General features: G+C 40.7%; 2 protein-coding genes and 1 long non-coding RNA gene across 7 annotated transcripts in view; 1 reads left to right on the top strand and 2 right to left on the bottom strand.

The window, feature by feature from the left end:
* The first annotated feature begins 66 nt into the window (after window positions 1-66).
* LOC134158675 (uncharacterized) lies at window positions 67-19,943 on the top strand. Its single transcript, XR_009962855.1, has 2 exons — window positions 67-167; window positions 16,099-19,943. It is a non-coding gene; the product is annotated as an uncharacterized LOC134158675 (long non-coding RNA).
* Window positions 193-1,890, bottom strand: LOC134158674 (serum amyloid A protein-like). The gene is made up of 4 exons (XM_062608850.1): window positions 1,745-1,890; window positions 1,286-1,404; window positions 888-1,026; window positions 193-410 (listed from the first exon to the last, which is right to left on the bottom strand). Exons 2-4 carry the CDS (start codon window positions 1,386-1,388, stop codon window positions 269-271), a joined length of 384 nt encoding a protein of 127 aa, XP_062464834.1. The 5' UTR covers window positions 1,389-1,404; window positions 1,745-1,890; the 3' UTR covers window positions 193-268.
* Window positions 8,084-20,162, bottom strand: part of HPS5 (HPS5 biogenesis of lysosomal organelles complex 2 subunit 2) — a 24,490-nt gene continuing 12,411 nt past the window's right edge. For 2 of the 5 annotated variants that reach the window (XM_062608847.1, XM_062608849.1), the window contains 11 exons: window positions 18,151-18,274; window positions 16,239-16,385; window positions 15,099-15,173; window positions 13,999-14,606; window positions 12,532-12,655; window positions 12,215-12,370; window positions 11,581-11,700; window positions 11,147-11,260; window positions 10,726-10,832; window positions 9,798-10,083; window positions 8,084-8,763 (listed from right to left, as the gene is read on the bottom strand). In XM_062608847.1, coding sequence (XP_062464831.1) covers window positions 8,703-8,763; window positions 9,798-10,083; window positions 10,726-10,832; window positions 11,147-11,260; window positions 11,581-11,700; window positions 12,215-12,370; window positions 12,532-12,655; window positions 13,999-14,606; window positions 15,099-15,173; window positions 16,239-16,385; window positions 18,151-18,274 — 1,922 coding nt within the window. In that variant the 3' untranslated portion in view covers window positions 8,084-8,702. Of the gene's footprint in view, window positions 8,764-9,797; window positions 10,084-10,725; window positions 10,833-11,146; window positions 11,261-11,580; window positions 11,701-12,214; window positions 12,371-12,531; window positions 12,656-13,998; window positions 14,607-15,098; window positions 15,174-16,238; window positions 16,386-18,150; window positions 18,275-20,162 lie in introns of those variants that run through there. The other 3 variants (XR_009962853.1, XR_009962854.1, XM_062608848.1) reach the window with 3 other exon arrangements.

Below are 20,162 nucleotides of genomic sequence, written 5' to 3'. Positions count from 1 at the left end.
GAAAAGCAGCTCCCGTGCTCCCAGAGCAGCCGAAGTGCCAAGGGGCACCGCCGCGCCTCGACAGCGCCGGTAGCCACCGTGATGTCCTGACACCGCCCCAAGAAGCGACAGTTACCCTGGTTCCCTCGAAGCCAGCACTGTGACCTGAGGTCCCCACACCCCACAAGGTAAGGCAGCATCGAGGGGGGACAGTTTGCAAGAGAAACTCTTTATTTGGATGCAGAGAAGAGGTGTAACAGGGAAGCAGAGAGGCTCTGCCGGGCTGGCATTAGTATTTGCTGGGAAGGCCAGCAGGTCTGTAACGGTTGGGATCGCCGCCGCTTCTACCCCACCTATTGGCCTCTTGGTCAGCTCGGGTGTCTTCTGCACCTCTGCCACTCACATCGCTTTGCCATTTTTCTCGGGCATCACTAGCAGGAAGAAAAAAGGCCATGTAAACCAATCAGTATGTAACCACGCTTTTTGATTTCCTCACTCATGCAAAACTAGCTTTTCCACAGTGCTTCTCAAAGTGAGATCAAGCATATATTCAGTCCTTGTCTGAGAACCACAGTGGCATCCATAACTGTTATCACAGAATAGTTTGGGTTGGAAAGGACCTTAAACATCACCTAGTTCCAACCCCCTGCCATGAGCAGGGACACGAGGAAAGAGCTCCTTATCACCAGAAACACAGAGGTAAGGTATCTCAGGAAGACAAGAAGAAAGGTTCACACTCATGTGAAGGAGAGACACCGTTCCTATAGAGACAGGCTCCACAGACATTAACTACTTCCCCTCCACTGTCCTAGGTCAAAAGCTGAGTACAAGTCAAAAAGGATGTCACTCTAACTGGAACGCCTAGATCCTTAGTAACCTGTGTTAATGACACAAATATGCTCCATTACCTGATCACTCTTGCTGCCCAGGCACCACCAGGTCCTCTTTTGGCAGCATCATAATTCCCACGAGCATGGAAATACTTGTCAGCACCTTTGTAATTTGCCTCACGCATGTCCCGGTATGCTCTGTACATATCCCGTGCCCCTGAGCAAAGCAGAGAAACAGCCATGATGTTGACTTTAAAGTGTCATCCCAGAAATAGTTAAGTACCATTTCAGCCAGGAACTGAAAGGCCCTAGGAGCAGTAACACAGAGAAGCACTTCTCCACACTGGCCTTTGCACAGGGGTATGCCCATGGAAAGGACCTGTGGGGGATGATCAAGGCCTTCAGCAGCAGCAAACAGCAGGGTCGCTAATGTGGAGCTGTGGTCCTCTCAGCTCCGAGGAGTAACAGCAGCTTACCTCCCAGTGCATCCCAGACAAATCGTCCACCTCGGGCTAGTGGTGAGTCAGCACTTGCACAGAGAATAATGGAGAGCAGAACGAAGCAGACACAGAGCCTCATGGTTCCTGGCACAAGCCTGACACAGAGTTGTAAGACAGTCAGAGAGATGAAGAGTTCTGGAGCACGTTTGAGAGGCTGCTGCCCCAGCATCCATCAGACCCATAGCTGCGCCCATGCAACTGCCCCAGTGCTGATGGCTAGCCCAGGAGCCTGCTCCCTCCAACCCCAAGGAATGATGCCCTCTGTATGACCACAAGCTCAGTTCTGCCACAGAGGCAGATGGACATGAGGAACTTGGATTTTAGCATTCCCTGCTGCTCCTATAATGAATACAGAGAAACCCCACATGCTAAAGCCCTGTTCCAAAATACTAGCTAACAAATTCAAGGAGCTCACAAATACAGAATATCACTCACCACTGCAGAAGGGTAAAGCCAAAGGAAATGAGGCTTGTATTGTGTGTCAGATTCAGAGAGAGTATTTATAAGGAATTCAAACCCCTCAAAAGAGGAAACTGGAAAGGATATTTTTCATTGGTTGGGAATTCCCCACCACCACTCCACTTCCAACAGAGAAATTACAGTAAACCTGTCCTTGTCCTTACTGAAAGCTCATGGTTCCTGTTACACAATTTTTAGAAAGTATGTGGTGTTTTGTCAGCTGTCCAGGAGACTGTTTGCTCTTCATAACAAGCAGGCTGAGCAGCTGCCTCAAGACTCAAGTGTTCTGTCTGCTTGAAGTGTTACACTTGGCTTAAGGGTCACACTTCCGTGCAGCTCTTGTGCTGGACAGAGCTCAGAGGAGTAGGTGCCTGATCATCTGTGCTGTATCATAAAGCACAAGATCAGATCTGCATCTGTGCACAAGGAACAGCCAGTTGCATTACCAAAACTGCTGCAGGAACTGACAAGTGAAATTCCCATGATGGGATAATGTGATGGATCTCAGAGTTGATGGAATGAAAAACTTGAAGTGTTGCCCTTAACTCCATTTGTCCCTGCTGATAATGCTTTAGGATAGCACACACACATGCCACATTAAGGGAGGCCCAAATTGTTCGTTGTGCCTTTGCTTGCTCTCACAGACCCCTCTTGAAGGACTTCCAGCCATCCTGTTGCTCCTGTCAGCTCAGTAGGGCCCAAGTTTACTAAACTAAAGAGAGTTTTTGATGCAGTGGTAAATACTATACCTAAGGGGAAGTTCAGATCTGTGCAGCCACAACTCTGCTAGATTTTAAGCAGTAAGGCCCTGCTGACATGGTTCAGTTTGAGCACCCACTGTGCTCTTTCTACTTATGAGCATGCTTGCTGCTCACTTCCCTTGGTTAATAACTGACACACCATTTTCCCTGCAGAAAGCTCTAGGTTTGAGTGCAGTTGCACTGTAGAATCAATGTGCAGAATGTCTCCACATTGCATGGTCTCATCCATGATTTTAGAAGTTGTCAGGGTCCGACTGGAGAAAAGCCCAGTGCCAGACCCTGTTTCAGTTTGTGATCCCAAGAGTGAAATTAAGACACAAACGAGGTCAAGTACCATAATCAATTAGTAAGTTTATTAATAAAACAGTTACTACAAAAAAGGGAAATTATTGTAATAAAGGGGATAGCGATAGGACAGATTGGAAAAAAAGGTAGAAAAATGAAGCAAGGATTTGGGGTGCAGAGAGAGAGAAAAAGTCACACTGTGGATCCAGCAGTGTCCCGGGGACCCATTGTCATCATCGTAATCGGTGGGAGTTCTTCAGGGTTTGTAGTCGGTATCGGAGCAGAGTGTCCCCCAAGAGTCTGTCGGAGGTGGAGGCATCCTTCTGGAGTCGTCCCCTTGAAGGTACCCTGTGGAGTGTGTCTCATGGAGTTGCCCTCATGGCGATGTCTCATGGAGGGTGTCCCTCAGAGTCTATAGTAGTCATCAGTGGAGAGTGTCCTCACGGAGGTGTCCTTCTGGAGTCATCTGCATGGCAATGGCTCCCTGGTGATGTGCCTCTTGGTGATTAGCTTTTCCCTCTTTTATAATGAGTTGGGGGGAGTACCTCTGTTCTTCATGTCACATATTACATTTTCCTGGTGGACCAGTTTCCCTGGTCTTGCAGCCAGCTCTTCAACTGCACCTGTCTGCACACACATCTGCAGCAGTTCTTGGGATAATGGACAGCAATTCCTCACACCAAGCCTTGAGGTAATGGATGGAAGAGTCTTATCTCAGCTCTTTCCCACTCATCCCTCAAACACTGCATGGTGGAAGAGTCTTACCTCAACTCCTTCCACCAATCTCTGAGACAAAAGATAGGTGAAATCACATCTCAGTTTCTCATACCAATCTTTGACACAAGGGTCAGTGGAGTCTTATTTCAGATCAGTCTCTCGCAGAAGTCTAAGAGAGCTTTTTTGAATTGTCCACAGAAGAGGTGTGGGTAGTTGGCCCATTCACAACCTTGTCACTTCAGACTATTAGCTGCTGGAGATGAAGGGCAGGGATATGAGGTACAAGAGAGGCACTAACCAAGTCAGCTAATAAAGTGCCAGCAGGTAACTTCCTTGGGCATCACTGGACTTCAAACAAGAATTTAGCTTAAGAGCAGAAGCAACATTTTCCACGGGCCTAGAGTGTCAGGACAGATGTTATCTACTACGCTTTATCTCTGAATGGAACAATTTGAGACAAGAATCTAAACCCTAACCCAATAGACAAGGAAACCTCGCAAAACACAGCAGACCAGGCATGTAATTTTGTCCCCACCACATATGATACTGATATTTAACAGTGTAACAGCTCAGTTACTGCAGAGAATGGAGTGCTGTGCTTTGCTGCAATGCTACTCATGACCTAGTGATGACTTATGCCCTTACAGTACATGTCAGCTCAAGTGCCTTTTCTGTTGGCTACAAGTAGTCCCTGTTGCTCACCTCTTTGGTTTTGAGTTAAAAAACAAAACAAACCAAACGAAACAAAAAAAAAAACACAACCAAAAACAACAAAGAAAAAAAAAACACACACAAAAAAATAACAAACCAAAAACAAAAAACCACCAAAACAACCAACAACAAAAACCAAACCCACACACACACAAAAAGCCCTCTGTAAAATTATTCCTATAAGTTGGAGTATAGGCTCACTAACACATACGCTATTTTGCCTGGGGACATAGAACAGAGCATTGCCTTCAAAACTGACTTTGAAAGTTTCCCTACAAGAGCTCAGACATTTAGGACCATAAGGGATATATCTGAGTATTATGATGTGGTCTGAGGTGTTTTCCATTTTCTCCAAACCCAAATTCCTTGCAAAGAGCACAAACATGAAGATAATTGCAAGAAGGTAGGCACTGGAGGAGATCTTTAGAAGATTTTGGATTGCATTCCCTTAACTGGTCTCCAACAAGGAAGGCAGCAGCAGTGACAGTGCTGGACCTCCCTATAGTAACTGGATAAAGCACACTTTGTGCCCCAGCACTGCTTTCCAGTATCCTTCTGGCCTGCATTCCAGGTCACAGCCCTTGGCCCACAGAAACAAGCTGCAGCCAAAAACTTTCACTCTTGCAACACAAATAGGCAAGCCGCCCCTGAGCACATAGAAGGGTTTCAATGGAATGTTCCTTTTTGGCTTAGTACTGAAAGGGGCTGCATGCGTACACTGCGTGAACGTAACACCTATAGTGTACGTTCTGATATAGCTAAAATAAAAAGCAACCTCAAACTGATTACCCTTTAATTCTAAATACGTATAAATGCAAGCTACATTCCGTAAACATTCTGCAATGTAGGTATTTCACAATCCGAGTAAATTTCAGATTGAGCAAGGGGATGAGGTGAATTCCCAGCTCGGGCACAATAACAGATGCAGTTACTGCTTATTCTGGGAAGTAACAGCACATTAAGGTTACAAGGGCAGTAATTCACTTCAGGGAGTTTTGCCATGCTGCTGTATGAAATATCTACTAGCACTGAACTCAGGCTTATAGATGTACAGAATGACTGCAGACTTGCCCCTCTTCAAGAAACAGATTGCATATGCAGATGCTTATCTTAAATAAAATTGATTTCCCCACAGGTTTTGATGATGATTCTAACAGTGAAATAACATTTGGAGGTAGGTATGAGACTTTTTTTGGGGGGCAGGGAGAGGTGTAGAAACAACAAAACCAATACAGCTTGTGTTTGAAGTTGTTCAGAGCAAAGCCCCCTGAAAATCTCTGATTTTCAAGGGTTCCCTCCACCAACAGTCAGTCACTAAACCCAAAGATGAGCTGGAGCAAACCTGCTCCAGCACAGGCTGGCTTAAAGTGTCAGTGGTGTATGCACAGCTGCCAAGAGCTGGTAGGGCTGTAGCTTTAGGGTGAGAGCACTGCTCTGTACAACTGTAACTTCTGAACAAACAACTATCTCATTACAGTCCCTTCACCTTACCCATATGAGATGAAAACACATGGAACAAGTGATTTTCCAACTCTTCTTCAGAAAGTATATCTTTATACTTTATTGACAGCCAAGTTATCTGAACTCAAAAAAAGTTCACTTTAGCCACCATATTTGAAGAAACGCTTCCCATTGTTACTTATTTGACTGTTCTGAGACAAAATTTTTAAAAAAGCTCTGAATGGAAAGTAACAATTGTAAAAATCCTCAACCCTTACACAAAGTTAACCAAGTGTACAAAAAATCCACAGAAGCACAAAAGAGACTGCTGCGTACACAAACTACACAGAGCAAATGAAGTAGAACCGTTGGCTTAAAGAGATAAGACAGATACACTCTTGGAAAGCCAGCTGAATTCCCATAAGGAGGGCAACATGAGTACTCAGCTAAAAGGGTATTACATTCACACACTGAATGAAACAGAGTTATTTAAGTGCAAGTCATGGAAATAACAGCACGTGCATCCAGCAGGCAAGAGAACAGGCACCAGCATCATCTCATCCATGTTAACTACACCACACACTACAGATGTCTGGCTCCTAAGTCTTACTGTAAGAGCATGGGGTATTTCCAATAGAAGGATCCATTCTGTTTGCAGTATTAAAATCCAAACTCCAAAGATTTAGTTTTCTTTAGAAGTAGTTATATATTGGCTTTCCCACCAGCTACATTAACAGATGAAAGCCTGCCACTAACTGCCTCCCTTTAGCTTCATTCCTCTAATGAAGTAACCAACCCTCTTTCTTGCAATTGAGATGAAAAAGTCAGACTGCACCTTTCAGAAGTCTGAAAGTTGTATTACTAAGACCTATTTTACATAAAAATAAAAACATTATTTTGCAGCACTACAAGTGTTATAAGACTATGTAAAAAGATTCTTTATAAAGAAATACTCTCAAGTAATTTCATGACAAAATTATGGATTTTAACAAAATATAGTTCCAATGCATGAATTTTTTCTTGTGAAAATCAGATATTGACCAGACACCATGGCTTTCTGCTGAAAATGGGAGTCCAACAGTAAAGAGGCCCACAACTCGAAGCCTGGAAAGAAACTTACTGAAATATGTATTAAGTGCAGAAAGAGCGGTGGTACAAAGCATAGTTCTTTGTTCTTTGACAGCACCCATGTAAAATGCCAAAGCTTACCTGAACTTCAGAAAAGCCCTTGACAGACACCCTTCATTCTCCCACAGCATCCTCCTGGAGAAAATGTCTGCTTATGGCTTGGATGGGCATATTCTTTGATGGGTAAAAATCTGCCTGGGTGGCTGAGCCCCGTGAGTGGTGGTGAATGGAGTTAAATCCAGTTGGTGGCTGGTCACAGGTAGCGTTCCCTAAGGCTCAGGACTGGGGCTGGTTCTGTTTAGTAATGACCTGGATAAGGGCATCAAATGCACCCTCAGCAAGTTCACAGACAACACTAAGCTGGGTGGGAGCGTTAACCTGTTTGAGGGTAGGAAGGCTCTACAGAGGAATGCAGACAGGCTGGATCAATGGGTGAAGGCCAACTGTATGAGGTTCATCAAGGCTCAGTGCTGAGGCCTGTGCTTGGGTCACACGCAATGCTACAGGTTTGGAGAAGAGTTGCTGGAAAATTGCCCCTGCAGAAAAGGAGCTGGGGTTGTTGTTTGACAGCCAGACGAATATGGGCCAGCAGTGGGCCCAAGAAGGCCAACAGCATCCTGCCTTCTACCAGAAATAACATAGCAAGCAGGGCCAGGGCTGTGATCATCTCCCCTGTAGTTTGCACTGGGTGAAGCTGCACCTTGGGTGCTGTGTTCACTTTTGGTCAAGACAGACATTGGGCTGCTGGAGTGTGTCCACAGAAGGACAACAAAGTTGGCAAAAGGTCTAGAGAACAAGTCTTATGAGGAGTGGCTAAGGGACCTAGGGTTGTTTAGTCTGGAGAAAAGGAGGCTGAAGGGAGACATTTACTGCTGTCTACAAGTACCTGAAAGGAGGCTGGTGCAAAGTCGGTGTTGGACTCTCCCCAAGTGATAGGACTAGAGGAAAGGGCTTGAAGTTGCACCAGAGCAGGTTTAGACTGGAGATTAGGAAAGATTCCTTCACCCAAAGAATTGTCAAGCACTGGAACGGTGCCCAAGGACATGGTTAAGGTACTGGAATGTAGATGTGGCACCTTAAGAATGTGGTTTAATGGTGGACTTGGCCTTTTACAGTTAGACTCAATGATCTTAAGAGCCTTTTCCAACCTAAACGAGTTTGTGATTCTAATTCCACTGACCTGAGATTTGTTGAACCATCACAACTAATGTCTACAGTGATGTTGCACAGGCAGAATGGGGCAATTTGGAAATACCATGCTTATAGTTTAACATTGAGTTCATTTAACAAGTTCTGTTAATCAGCATTCTTAACCATTAATTCACTCCTGAAACATATTTCCCTCCTATTTTAAAACTTGGTTTAATTCATACATTTCAAAGAGCCAAAACCAGTCCATATAATTTAAGAAGAGAATAAACCAGCTAGAATAACAAGCAGTTCTACAGTAACTGAAAAATGTAAATACCATTTACAGGAAAATTAAGCAAATACTGGCTTAGATGTTTCTGAAGAATGGTTTCTCATGTTTGGAAACAAAAAGATTTATATACCATAATTTAATACTTCAGGGCTCATATCATTAACACTTCAGTCATACAAACTCAGAAAATAAATTCAGGAATTTCCATCTCAGAAACCTGTGAGCTTAATTTCAAGGTAAATATGGGATTGTTTTGATTTAAGTTCTGCAGTTCAAAACTCATCTCCAAACACATAAGGAAGAACCCTCAGCAGTTGCTGGGCAGATACCTGCCAGATGGAGAGTGGCTCAATACAACTGAACTTTTAGACAGGGGTTTCTTTCTTTAAGAGCCTGTTAAGTTTAAGAGGCATTTTAATATACAATCGTTACAGTAAAAAAATGTTCCCAGAGTTTTCCAAGCTGTTTCCTATGCTTGCTGAGACCACAAAAACCGGTCACACCTTTCCAACATGGACTGAATCAGCGCTCTGCAATTAAAGGGGAAAAAAAACAAGACCAGAAGTCAGACAGTAAAAAAAAAAAAAACAAAAACAAAACAACAGAAAGAAAACCAGGTTTTGTTTGCATTTTAAAGAAAAGTTTGTCAAAAACATGTGTCCTGGTTTTGTCTGGGACAGTTAATTTTCTTCCTAGCTGCTGGTACAGACCTGTGCTTTGGATTTAGTGAGAGAATAATGCTGATAACACACTCATGTTTTAAATGTAAGCACTTCTTAGCAACAAGTCAAGGACTTTATTCAGTTTCCTATGCTCTGCCAGTGAGAAGGGACACAAGAAGCCAAGAGGGAGCAGAGACAAGACACCTGGCCCACAACTAATCAAAAGGGTATTCCACACCGCAGCACGTCATGCCCAGTATATAAACAGGAGGGGATTTTGCAGGAAGGGACCGATCACTGCTCAGGGATGGGCGTGGCATCAATCAGGGTTGGTAAGAAATTGTACTGTGCAATACTGTTTGTTGGGGTTTTTTTGCTTTCACTCTCTCTGTTACTTCCCTTTCCATTATTACTGTTACGAGTAGTATTAGTATTATGTTTAACTTTATTTCTAACTGTTCTTATCTCAACCCACAGGTTTTTAACTTTTTTTTCCAGTTCTTCTCCCCATCTACTGCAAATGTAGGGAGTCAACAAGCAGCTGCATGGTACTTAGTTGCCAGCTGGTGTTAAGCTATGACAACTGACTGTATTTCAGAAGTAATATCATGACATCACCATGCATGCCTTCTCTGGAAGGGATAGGCAAGATCAGAGTCTGTGCAAGACTCAGCAAGACAGCTATCTCCTTCACACCTTTAATGTATAATTTCCTGTTTCCTCTTTTTTCCATTTCCAAGTGCCTATATCGCACACTACATAGCTCTTAAATAACAGAAAAGCTTTCAGCTAAGTTTAAAATCTGAGATAAAAATGTGAAGTATTTTATCTTTTTGTTAACTGAAAAGAGTTTAAAGATCCAAAATGAATAATGTGGATCTTTTGTTGATGTGTCATCTTACCTTTGCCTTTTCTCAGCAATTCTCAGGATCTCACAGACACCAGTAAATCTCTCAGACAATTCTAGTGTCAAGCCACATTCCTGCAAGAGAGGCAAGGCACGGTTTGGGCCAACGGCTTTTGCCAGCAAGAGGGCTACGTTTTCCACAGTGATGCAGTCCGGGCAGCTTGGGCTAACACTGCTGACAGCATTCCCATTCTGTGGGCCATGGTGGTGGAAAGCTGTGCTGTGATTTTGTGTGAGGTGCAGAAGAAACTTCCATTCTTCTATGGTCTCTGGAATGGAACCTAAATGTAAAATGAATGTTACATTATTTGTAAAACAATGATTATTCTGAGTCTACTCTTTTAAATGAACCTGTACTTAAAAAGGGAAGCTAGCTGTTCTGTTTTTCTCTGTGAAAGTTTAACAAGTGTTACCAACAAGCAAATAGTGTACAGAAGTGTACTGCCTTAACTGACTTGGTATAAAGATTCACCAGTGAACTACACACAAAGCTTCATAATAGTTCAGCATTTAAGGCCTTGGATTAGGTCAAGAGACAAAAACTGGTTTTTATGTCCATCTTAGGGCTACTGGGAATTTCCTTTTAAGTTCCATCCTGTTATAAAATGCTTTACTTGTCGTAACTGTGTGTGTGTGCATGCATAGCAGAGGAGTTTCACACTGTTCAGGGAGGCTAGCTATTCTTCTACCTACCACTCCAAGTTTAGCTTTTAAGCATTTTTTAGCACAACTGATTTCACAAAGGACATTGTGAAGATATGAGTGTTACACACATTAATGTGTTTCAAATACGCTGCACCACACAGTGCTACCAAAACACTTCAAAAAAATAGAAATTCAACTCAACTTTGGACAAATCAGGACATAATAAGGGCAGTTCCTGTACTATGCACATATGATTACACAGCTTAAGACTCACTAACCATCTTCTCCATTCAACAGGCTCAAGTCATCCAAATGAGCAATACTAGTAAAGGCTTCTATTCTTCTATCCAGCTCAAGGCAGAGAAAAAGATATCCAGTCCAAAATCTTGAATAAGAGAGTAGAGATTTCCAGGAATCAAATACTCAGTTTAAACTACAGTCAACAATAAATAAATGCTCATTTAAATATCAGTGAAGACAGAAGCAACTGAATTTCTTGAATGCCAGAAATCACTGCAGAGTGGGGACACAGGAATACCCCTTAACCAAAAAGGGTATTTGGTACTTAAATTGAACACTCAAAACAGGATAGGTTTTTAAGTAAAACTTGTCCAAATAAGAAGCAGATGGGTCATTTTTATTTGTATCTTTCTGGGGTCAGAACACTAGCTAATCAAGAATCACTAAGCTTTTTCTTACCCATGTGATTTACAGATGTCAGTCATCTTTTCTTTTGTAGCAAAGTTAGCTGGGAGTTTAATCAAAAGCAGAATGAGCTGGCTGTAGCCCCATGTAAACAAATGGGATCGTGGCCTAGAATATGAGAAATTCAGTTTTAAAGCATTAATAATTTTCCTTCAGAACATGATGTTCTCTCTAGAAGAAAGGCAGGTGTATGAGAAGAAAGAAAAGTGAATTAAACATTGTGTATAGTCTCAGTAGAGCAGTCACTCTGAGAAGTGTTACAAATAAGGTTATTTAATCATCTCATTGCTTCTGCTGAACTCTGTAACACAGAAAATGCTCCAAGGATTAAGGGACATCCAAACTATCATGCAAAATTTAAGCCAAAATTCTACAGACCAATTAAAGCTTTTTGCTGCACGCAGGACTTTCGGTGACCCCTGCTTTACCTGGGATTTCCTTCCGCATCCACAGTATTTGTTCTTTGTGGTGCATCATGAGAAACTGCCAAGCACAACCAATCCAGTCGTACAGATTCAGGCTGCAGAAGAGATCTAAGGAGAGATGACCTGGAAAACACAACACAGGAAAAAAAATGCCAGTTTTATATATACCAGACATGGAGGAGCAGAGACTGTGTGTGGGCCAAAGAAAAAAAAGGAAGAAACAAAAGAGATAATATGAAATATGGAAAAGCTTGGAATGATTTATATTTTTAGAAATGGAGAGGACCACAAAAAGCCATTCAGTTTGCAGGTTGGGTTCACCTAGGGGTTGTTTTAAGAATGCTGTCTGACCTTAGACCAAAAATAGTCAGCTCCACTGCAAGCATTATTTAGAAAAACCCTTTTAAAACTAGCATCTAATCTAAGAAAACAAAACAAAACAAAACAACAAAAACCAACAAAAAACCAACACTGAGAACAAATAAAACTGGTAGAATGAATTGGAATCTATTGCTGAAGAACATCAAGATAGATACAGAAAGAGTAAAAAAAGCCTCCAAAAGCCAAAACCAAACAAACCCCACAGCTACATAATTAAGACAGCAGACAGATTAAAAAGATTCTGTATTCCCTTTACCTTTTATCCTCTGGCTTTGATTTCACCAGACTATCTAAATATGCTAAAAAGTGAGCTGGATCATTCCTGCAAAGCTGTTTGATATCAGAGGGCAAGAGGGAGGGGTAGAACTTGATCAAGGGCCGAAGAGCTGTTTCCCCAAATTTTTCATAAAGCCTAGAGAGAGAGGACAAACAGCAAATTATAATTTTCCAAGATCTCTTGCAAGTTCAAGATAGCACTTAAAGTTGATCTCTTTAAAAGATTCCCAGAGAGCTTCATGAAATATTCAGTGAACCAAAGAAAACTAACCAAACAAAACCCACTTAGCTACAAACCTTTGAGCATGTACCAGTAAGAGCGGGCTATCATCCCAAGGTCCCAGGTCATGCAGCTGTTTCAGTATTTTCAACATATCTTCATTTTCCGTTGCTAAAGCCACTGGGCTATGACAAGTTAGTTCTGAAATAAATCGGCGCAGAAGTTACAAGATCAGGGCAAGTTGGTGTTTTGTAATTCACACACACACAGAGCTGTTCCTAAGCGTAAGGACAAGAGTTCCCCTACTTTCATGGAACTCTAGCTAACAAGTGAACAGATCCTACATGTTCATTTCATAGAAATTGACATCACTCATCTGTGCTTACAGCAAATTGCAGTTACAAAATGATATGATTAAGCCACAGAATAATACTCTAAATATATTTTCCTTTTCTTTAGACTTCTAAGATGTTAATTTTTCTCTTGTGTGGAAAAAAACCCAAAACCAAACAAACGAAAAAAAAAACAAAACAAAACAAAAAACCCAAAACCAAACCCCAGCCCACTGCAGGACTTATGGCTTGCTGAATATAATGCAGATCTGCAGCAGTTTTCATATTTTACAATCTGCCTCTATAAATAAAAACTTCAGCTTGGTCACTGACTTCACAGAATGTAGAATTCAGCATGAACCTCCATCCTGATGAAATGCAGGTATCAATCTACAGGCAACAAGGACAATCAAAATGGGAACAAACTAGGAACACATATATTACTTTCACTTCTAAGGCTGTTCAAGTCCAAATAGTGAACAGATTCCCATAAACCCAAATATTAGATGCCAACCCTGAAAACAAGATACTGTTGTTCGACTACTGTTTGCACCAAATCAATGCCAAGACTTTAATTCACTTTTGTAAAAAATGCATAAAGCAGAAGCTGAATGTAGACCACAAAGTTCTCTTTTCCAACATAATCAGGAAGCTTTGGTTCAATAAAGCTAAAGAGGCATCAAAAAGATCAGAAATGATTTCCACGGACAAAGGAAGTCTGGAGTGATCATAAGGCACAGAACCATCTACTCCATTCAGTTTTGTTTAACCCCATTTCTCTAGAAGCTAAAGAATCTTCTGTTTCCAGTGCAAATACCAAAGCCCCTCCCCTTGCTTCTTCCTTGTTTCCACAAACATCTGATTCTAATTTAGATGCTTTGCTCTTTGAAGCACATTTGTTTTTAACTAGGTCTGGTCTGTAATCACTACAGCATTCAATCAATAAGCCCCATATAAATTACAAGGTTCAGAACTGCAAAATGTCAGAGAGGAACTGCAATTCTTCCTAAGTTAGCCTTTGGGGGGAAAACCAGCCAACCAAATAAACCAAAAATGGAACAAAACCTCTCACACACCAGCCATCCTCCCCCTCCCACACTACACCTGCAGACGGAAAATTTGCAGACACAAATGGGACTGTCTTCAAGCTTCTTTTTTTCTCCTAAGCAGTCTTACTTTCAGTTTACCAGTAATAAAATTGTCATTAGTTACCTTTCAAGCCTGCGATGTATGTTTCCCATACATTAGGGCTGTTTGCATGTATGGTTATAATACATTGCTTTAGTCTTTTTAAATCCAAAAGAAAGAAGTAGCTTCGCATAAATCTACAAGCCAAGGTCCATGAAGCTGCTAGTGGCAGACTCCCATCAGAACTTTCCTCAGCATCACCACTTCCACAAGAAAACACAGACATCTCAAAACACAGTGTTGTCAACTCAACAAGATCTTTCTGAACATCTGGTTCTATGACACATGGAGGAGACACTTGAAAGCCGCAGTCCAAAGGTCCCTTAAAATCAGTACTATTTTCACACATGGCCTTGCTTACACAAGTTTCTTCAGTATTTTCCTTTTCAGTGTAGTTTTCCAAGATACTGCTCCATTCTTTGTCTTTTGGGTCTCCATCAGCTGGACCTAGTCGTAGGTTTTCTTGCAGAACTGCACTCTGTTCTTCAGCACACACAGTCTTGTGGTTCTTGACAGTGGAAGCAGAATGCTCTTTGCTGCCAAACTTCTCTTCTAGACAGACAAGCCATTCCTGTAAAACCATTCTCATACACTGTGGTTCTAACAAAACCAGGGGATCCTGGAGTTTGGCTCTGAAGCATAAAAAAGAAGTTTGCTAATTTGCTTAACAGTTATGTCACAAGTGAAGTATTATGTGTATTTTGTGTAATTCAAAGTATACTCCTAAACTTGACTTAGTTGGGGTTTTGTGGGTTTGAGTGCATCAAACAGAATTTAAGCTACTCAAGCTATCTACTTTGATCTTAGTACATTCCAAGTTCCCCAAGGTTTCTTTCAGAATAGATTTTTGTTTGTTACATGGGTTTGGTTCTGTTTGTTTTTTTTTAAACTATGCTTCCAGTTAGGACAAAAAGGTAACATTTGAGTGCCTAAATAAACCTTTAGTGGGTTTTGCTCAGCTTTAAACAGGGGAAACAACTAACCAAATGAGATAATTTCAGATTATGTTAATAGACATTAAGAGCATTACACTTACATGTCTGTAATGAATTAAGAAAAAAAATAAAAATATCATTTTTCTAACAAAACCCAGTATCTATACACTAAAAGGTCTCCCTGCTTACATAGCTTCTGCTGTTGCAGCCTTGAGATCTCTTAGATGATCCTCCTCTGGAAGCTGGCAACTCTGTGGTTCTAACCTAGAAAAAACACATTAATTTCAGTCTTATCTGAAGCATTAGAACATAGATTTAGATTTGACATTACAAAGAAATTCTTTAGTATAACATGGTGAGACACTGGCACAGGTTGCCCAGAGAAGCTGTGTTCAAGGCCAGGTTGAATGGTGCTTTGAGCAACCTGGTCTAGTTTCAACCCCACCATGCCCGGGGTGGGGGGGGACAGCGGCAGGGAGTGGTTGGAACTGGATGATCTGTAAGGTCCCTTCCAACCCAAACCATTCTATGATTATCTTCAATAATTTAAATGAGGAATTTCCTCACAAATTTCCTTAAGTTTGTGAGGAAACAACATTAACTCCTTCATTAAAGAAAAAAAAAAACCAACACAACCTTTGATTTCTAAAGAAGGAACAGCTCAACAGAAATTATGAATAGCCATGAAAAGCAAACCCGTAATACCATTTTTGCAGCCTTCTACAGTAGATTTCTGCAGGTAGTGAATAAACATCAGTATCATGCCTGTTATCAAAGTTAGTCCAAAATGGTAAATTAGCAGAATGTTGGAATACAAAATAACTTAGCTCTGTATGAATTAGACAACCATTGAAGAAGTTCAGCATTTTAAAGCTACCATTATTAAAAGCAAACAAAACCCAACCAACAACAACTCAACCCACACAAAACAAAACCCAACCAACAGACATAAGCCACACAAACAAAAACAAAATAGAAAAATGTTTTCAGGAAGCTAAGTGTTTACCCCCCTACTCAGAAAGGACAGGAAATGAACTGCTGGACTCATGCCCGTAACTATAACTAGCATCACAGATACACTATATAAGAACTGCTGAATACACTATGTTCATGCTCTTTAGTCATTACAGCACTGTGGAGACTGTGTGCTCCACCCCTCAGAAGTGTTCATTGCCTAATCTGCTTCTAGGAAAGGAGTCAGGGAGAACCAGTGAAACCCACCATAGTAATGAAGGCAACTCCTTGTTCTACCTAAAACAGCGCTTTTTCTGCTATCCTCAGAATATTCAGCAAATGCAACTGCTAAGAAAAGGTAACTTTTGCACTCACTCTTTCTTTTCCTGGGGAGGTGCTTCCAGATTAACATTCAACTCCTGCAGCTGCTCATCATCCTTTGCTTCTTGCCTTCCTCTAGCATCAGGGCTTATATGAAGTGTGCCAATCTTTTCAGTAGTTTTGCGTACAAAGCTGGAAACACTAGGAGTCAGAAGTTCAGATATTTAAAATGGTAAGTACAAATCTGAACACATCACTTTCTTTCCATTCAAACCATGATTTCAGAAAACTTTATAATCTGAAGAATTCTCAAGAAAAGGTTAAGAGCACCAATGACCAACAAGAACAAAATTCACTAATAAGCTGCTCAAAATTCTTACTTCAGTCATGGTTCATACTTTCAGCACAGAATAAAACCCTGAATTATTGAAGACTTGGATTTTTTTGCTGCTGGAGAAACAGCATATTAACATTAGTGCTTATATCAGGACATGTATTTAAATGCAAATAAATGCAGGTTAGCCACATTGCATTTTAAAGCTTATAAAGCATCATTAGGAAATTATGTCCCTCTTGGGGGTAAGAAACAGTTTTACAGTACTCAAAATTAATTCTTCAGATTATAAAGCTCACTATAAATGTCCTTGTCATGTCATCAGTCCCTACCCCTTCAGATATTTTATCCAAGAGGAAGTCCAGTGAGCATTTTATTCAAGAGGAAGCCCAGTGAACATACCAAAACCCAATTATTTCTACCACTGCCATGAAAGGAACTATATCATCCACAGTTGATCATAAAAATCAGCTTCTTGCTTTCTGGCCAAGAACTAGTTTCAGAGCATCAAGAAAAAAGCAACCATTTACTTGCTTGCCAGAGCATATGGCATCTTTTACTACACCAAGTATAGCAACGGATGAAGGCTGCTGCAGAAGAGAGCACAAAACAATTGGACTTTAATGTATATAAGGATTAAAGGTAAACTTAAAAATCAATTTTAAGTGTGATAGTAATGTATTTAATTATAAATTGAATACAGTAAATACTTGAATACTTAGTTATTATTAACAGAAACACTTATTACTGGTAAAGTCCTAAAATTTGCTTACAGTTTAAAAAGAATTCAAAACATTCAAAACAAGGTTATTCTGAGATCCTTATACAATTGATAGCAGCTACAGTCTTCTGTTGCAGGACATATATTCACATACCTAAGTTATTAAGGGAGGGCTATGCAACTTCTCACACCACCATTACGGGCCAGCAACATTTTACCTCAGAAGCTAACATACATAGTTTTTTTCAATTTTTTATGTTTTTAACACCATCTCCTTTACGTGTGTGTGTGTGTGTGTGTCCCTGTTTTTTAAAGCAGGTTTTAGAGCAGCAATTTGATTTCTCATAGAATAGACATTACCATATTTACTTGCACTGGGCATAAGCTACCATTATTCCATAAACACTTGGGAAATTGCTTAGATTCACTGAAAGGTGCATATGGGGAGATAGCAGACCATGCGGTATAATTTGCAGCTGTGTTTTAGCACTATCTAGCATGCTTTGAATATTTTAATGTTTGTCCCTAAACAACATCAGAAGCCTTCACTCATTTGTAAGAAATCTAAGTACCAGAAAAGCAAAATCCCAAACCAATATTCAGTAAGTTTGCTTTAAAGACAAATCACAACCACAGTTCACAAGGCAGTGTTAAACATTCTCAGTCATTTAAGCATTCTTAGCCATTTCAAAGCAGAGGTTGAAATCTTGGCTCCACTGAAGTTAACAGCAGTTCTAACTTCATTTGAGAAGCTCTAAATAGCCTAGCAAACTTGACTGCATCTCCAGTGTTTCAGTTCACGTGTTACGTTTTTGCAGAACATAGCATGAACTAAACCAGACAAGGCTACAAATTCAGAGGACAGAAAAGGGAAAGATGTAATGGACGGGTGAACCTGCTGCATGTTTTACCTTTCTTTGACAGCTTGGAGAGAGACGAGAGGAGATGGGGAACGAAATGACAAAGGAATACTGAATGGAAGAAATGTCTCATTCCGGTCAGCTTCAACTGTCACAGATGTATGAGATACGTTGTCTAACAAATGGAATTGAAATAAAGAGTCATGAAACAGTGACCTGACAAAAATGGAACAGTGAAACTAACTGCAAGTCACTAATTCATAAATGGATAACCTGCATGAGATATTTTCCTCTTTAATACTCAGGAATGTGTGGAACCAGAAAAGTGCTACTTGGTTTCAAGAGCCATTTTATTACTGACTTTGGACCTAGTTAAGTCTGCTTTGTTAACAGTCTTTTGGCTCTGTAACAAGGCAAATTATGATCAACAACTGTATGAAAATGATCTTCTACAACTAGATTTACAGTTCATTTAGGGGACAAAAATCTTAATTTAATCTACTGCCAGCTATTTAAATATCTAGGAAAATGAAGTATTATGGCATACATAAATTTACAATGCATGGTTTCCTAAAATCTAAATCACATATGAGCACACAGAGACATAAAAGCCATGGTTAAGATATAAATTACCCTTTTATCTGGGCAGACTTAAAGATATAATTAAGCCCATAGCTCTCTGGCATTTGATACGAACCACAGGAAATACAGAATCACCGACTATTGCCTTTTCCCTGGCAGTATCTACAATGTTTTTTGAGTAATCATTTCCTGGTACAAACATACACACTGTATCTTTAAGTGATGTAAAAAAGAAAAAAAAGGATCCTTTTAAGTAAGGATGACACTGCATTTTGCAACAGTCAGCACTGCCTGCATTGTTGAGAGGAAAAGAAGCTCTGTAGTTACAGAAATTCTACCATGAGAATCCACAGCATCTAGATAGTACCTAAAGGTCACAAGTGATTATATGATTGCTTGTAAATAAGGCTGCTTTTGTTCATTACACATATTAGAAATGTAAAAACTTCTGACATCTGACGTAAATGTGAGCAGGGAAAGACTAAATCCGTTTTCTCAAATAGAATCATAGAATAGTTAGGATTGGAAAGGACCTTAAAATTATCAAGTTCCAACCCCCTGCCATGGGCAGGGACACCTCACACTAAACCATGCCACCCAAGGCTCTGCCCAGCCTGGCCTTGAATACTGCCAGGGATGGAGCATTCACAACTTCCCTAGGCAACCCATTCCAGTGCCTCACCACCCTAACAGTAAAGAATTTCTTCCTTATATCCAATCTAAACTTCCCCTCTTTAAGTATACATGCTTCAAGAAGCATCTAGAACTTCTATGCTTTGAAATAATCAGTAAATTTGTTGTCTCTTCTTGAGCAGATAGAACTTTTCTATCTTTTGAGATTCAAAAACTGCATCCCTTCATTTTAGTTTTAATACTGGAAATTAAACACACCCTTCCAAGTTTGTGATACAAGTAAAGACACACATGTAAAAGCAAGTGCTACGAACAGCATGCAGCTTAGTCAGCAGGACAACACTACTGACAAATAGGGAAGTAAATACTAATCTTTATGCTCTCCCTCCCCAGTGCAGTTTTCCCTGAAAAAGCATCCAAAATTCTCTCCATCTTCAACTGGCATCTACTCTCTGCAGAAGCTAAAAAGGAGCCTTTTTATTGGAAAGCCTTTCCAGCATACCTGGAACTAAGCCAGCTCCTCATCATGCCAGGTTTCTGCATCCCCTCCCAATCCCAACCACAGCAGAGAACAAGACCACTGCTGTCCATTTAGCTTTCGTCCAGCGACAGATATTTGTTAGGTGGAGCTCCCTGGATGGTCTAAGTGTTAGTTATTAACATTCTATAATCCCTTCTAAACATGTAAGAGATAGTCCCCCGTGCAAAGGAAACCTTGAAGTTAAGAACACAGTAAACCTACTGGTTTCCCTGAAGAAATATAAAGTCAGAGCCAAGATTAAGCAATTCTTTCCTGGTACAAATATTACTGTAAGGACAACAGCAAAAAAAAACAAAACCAACCCTCA

This window comes from Pezoporus occidentalis, unplaced genomic scaffold (assembly GCF_034315485.1).
Source record: "Pezoporus occidentalis ecotype Australia unplaced genomic scaffold, CSIRO_AGI_Poc_V1 ctg131, whole genome shotgun sequence".
Classification (NCBI taxonomy): Eukaryota; Metazoa; Chordata; class Aves; order Psittaciformes; family Psittacidae; genus Pezoporus; species Pezoporus occidentalis.
The sequence above is the reverse complement of the archived record's forward strand: the minus strand, read 5'-3'. Positions and strand labels throughout refer to the sequence as shown.

Coding starts and splice junctions, on each gene's coding strand:
- LOC134158674 (XM_062608850.1), bottom strand. CDS start 1,388: ATGAGGCTCTGTGTCTGCTTCGTTCTGCTCTCCATTATTCTCTGTGCA. Junction 1,027..1,285: donor TGTCTGGGATGCACTGGGAG/GTAAGCTGCTGT, acceptor TGCTTTGCTCAG/GGGCACGGGATATGTACAGA. Junction 411..887: donor TGGGCAGCAAGAGTGATCAG/GTAATGGAGCAT, acceptor TCTTCCTGCTAG/TGATGCCCGAGAAAAATGGC.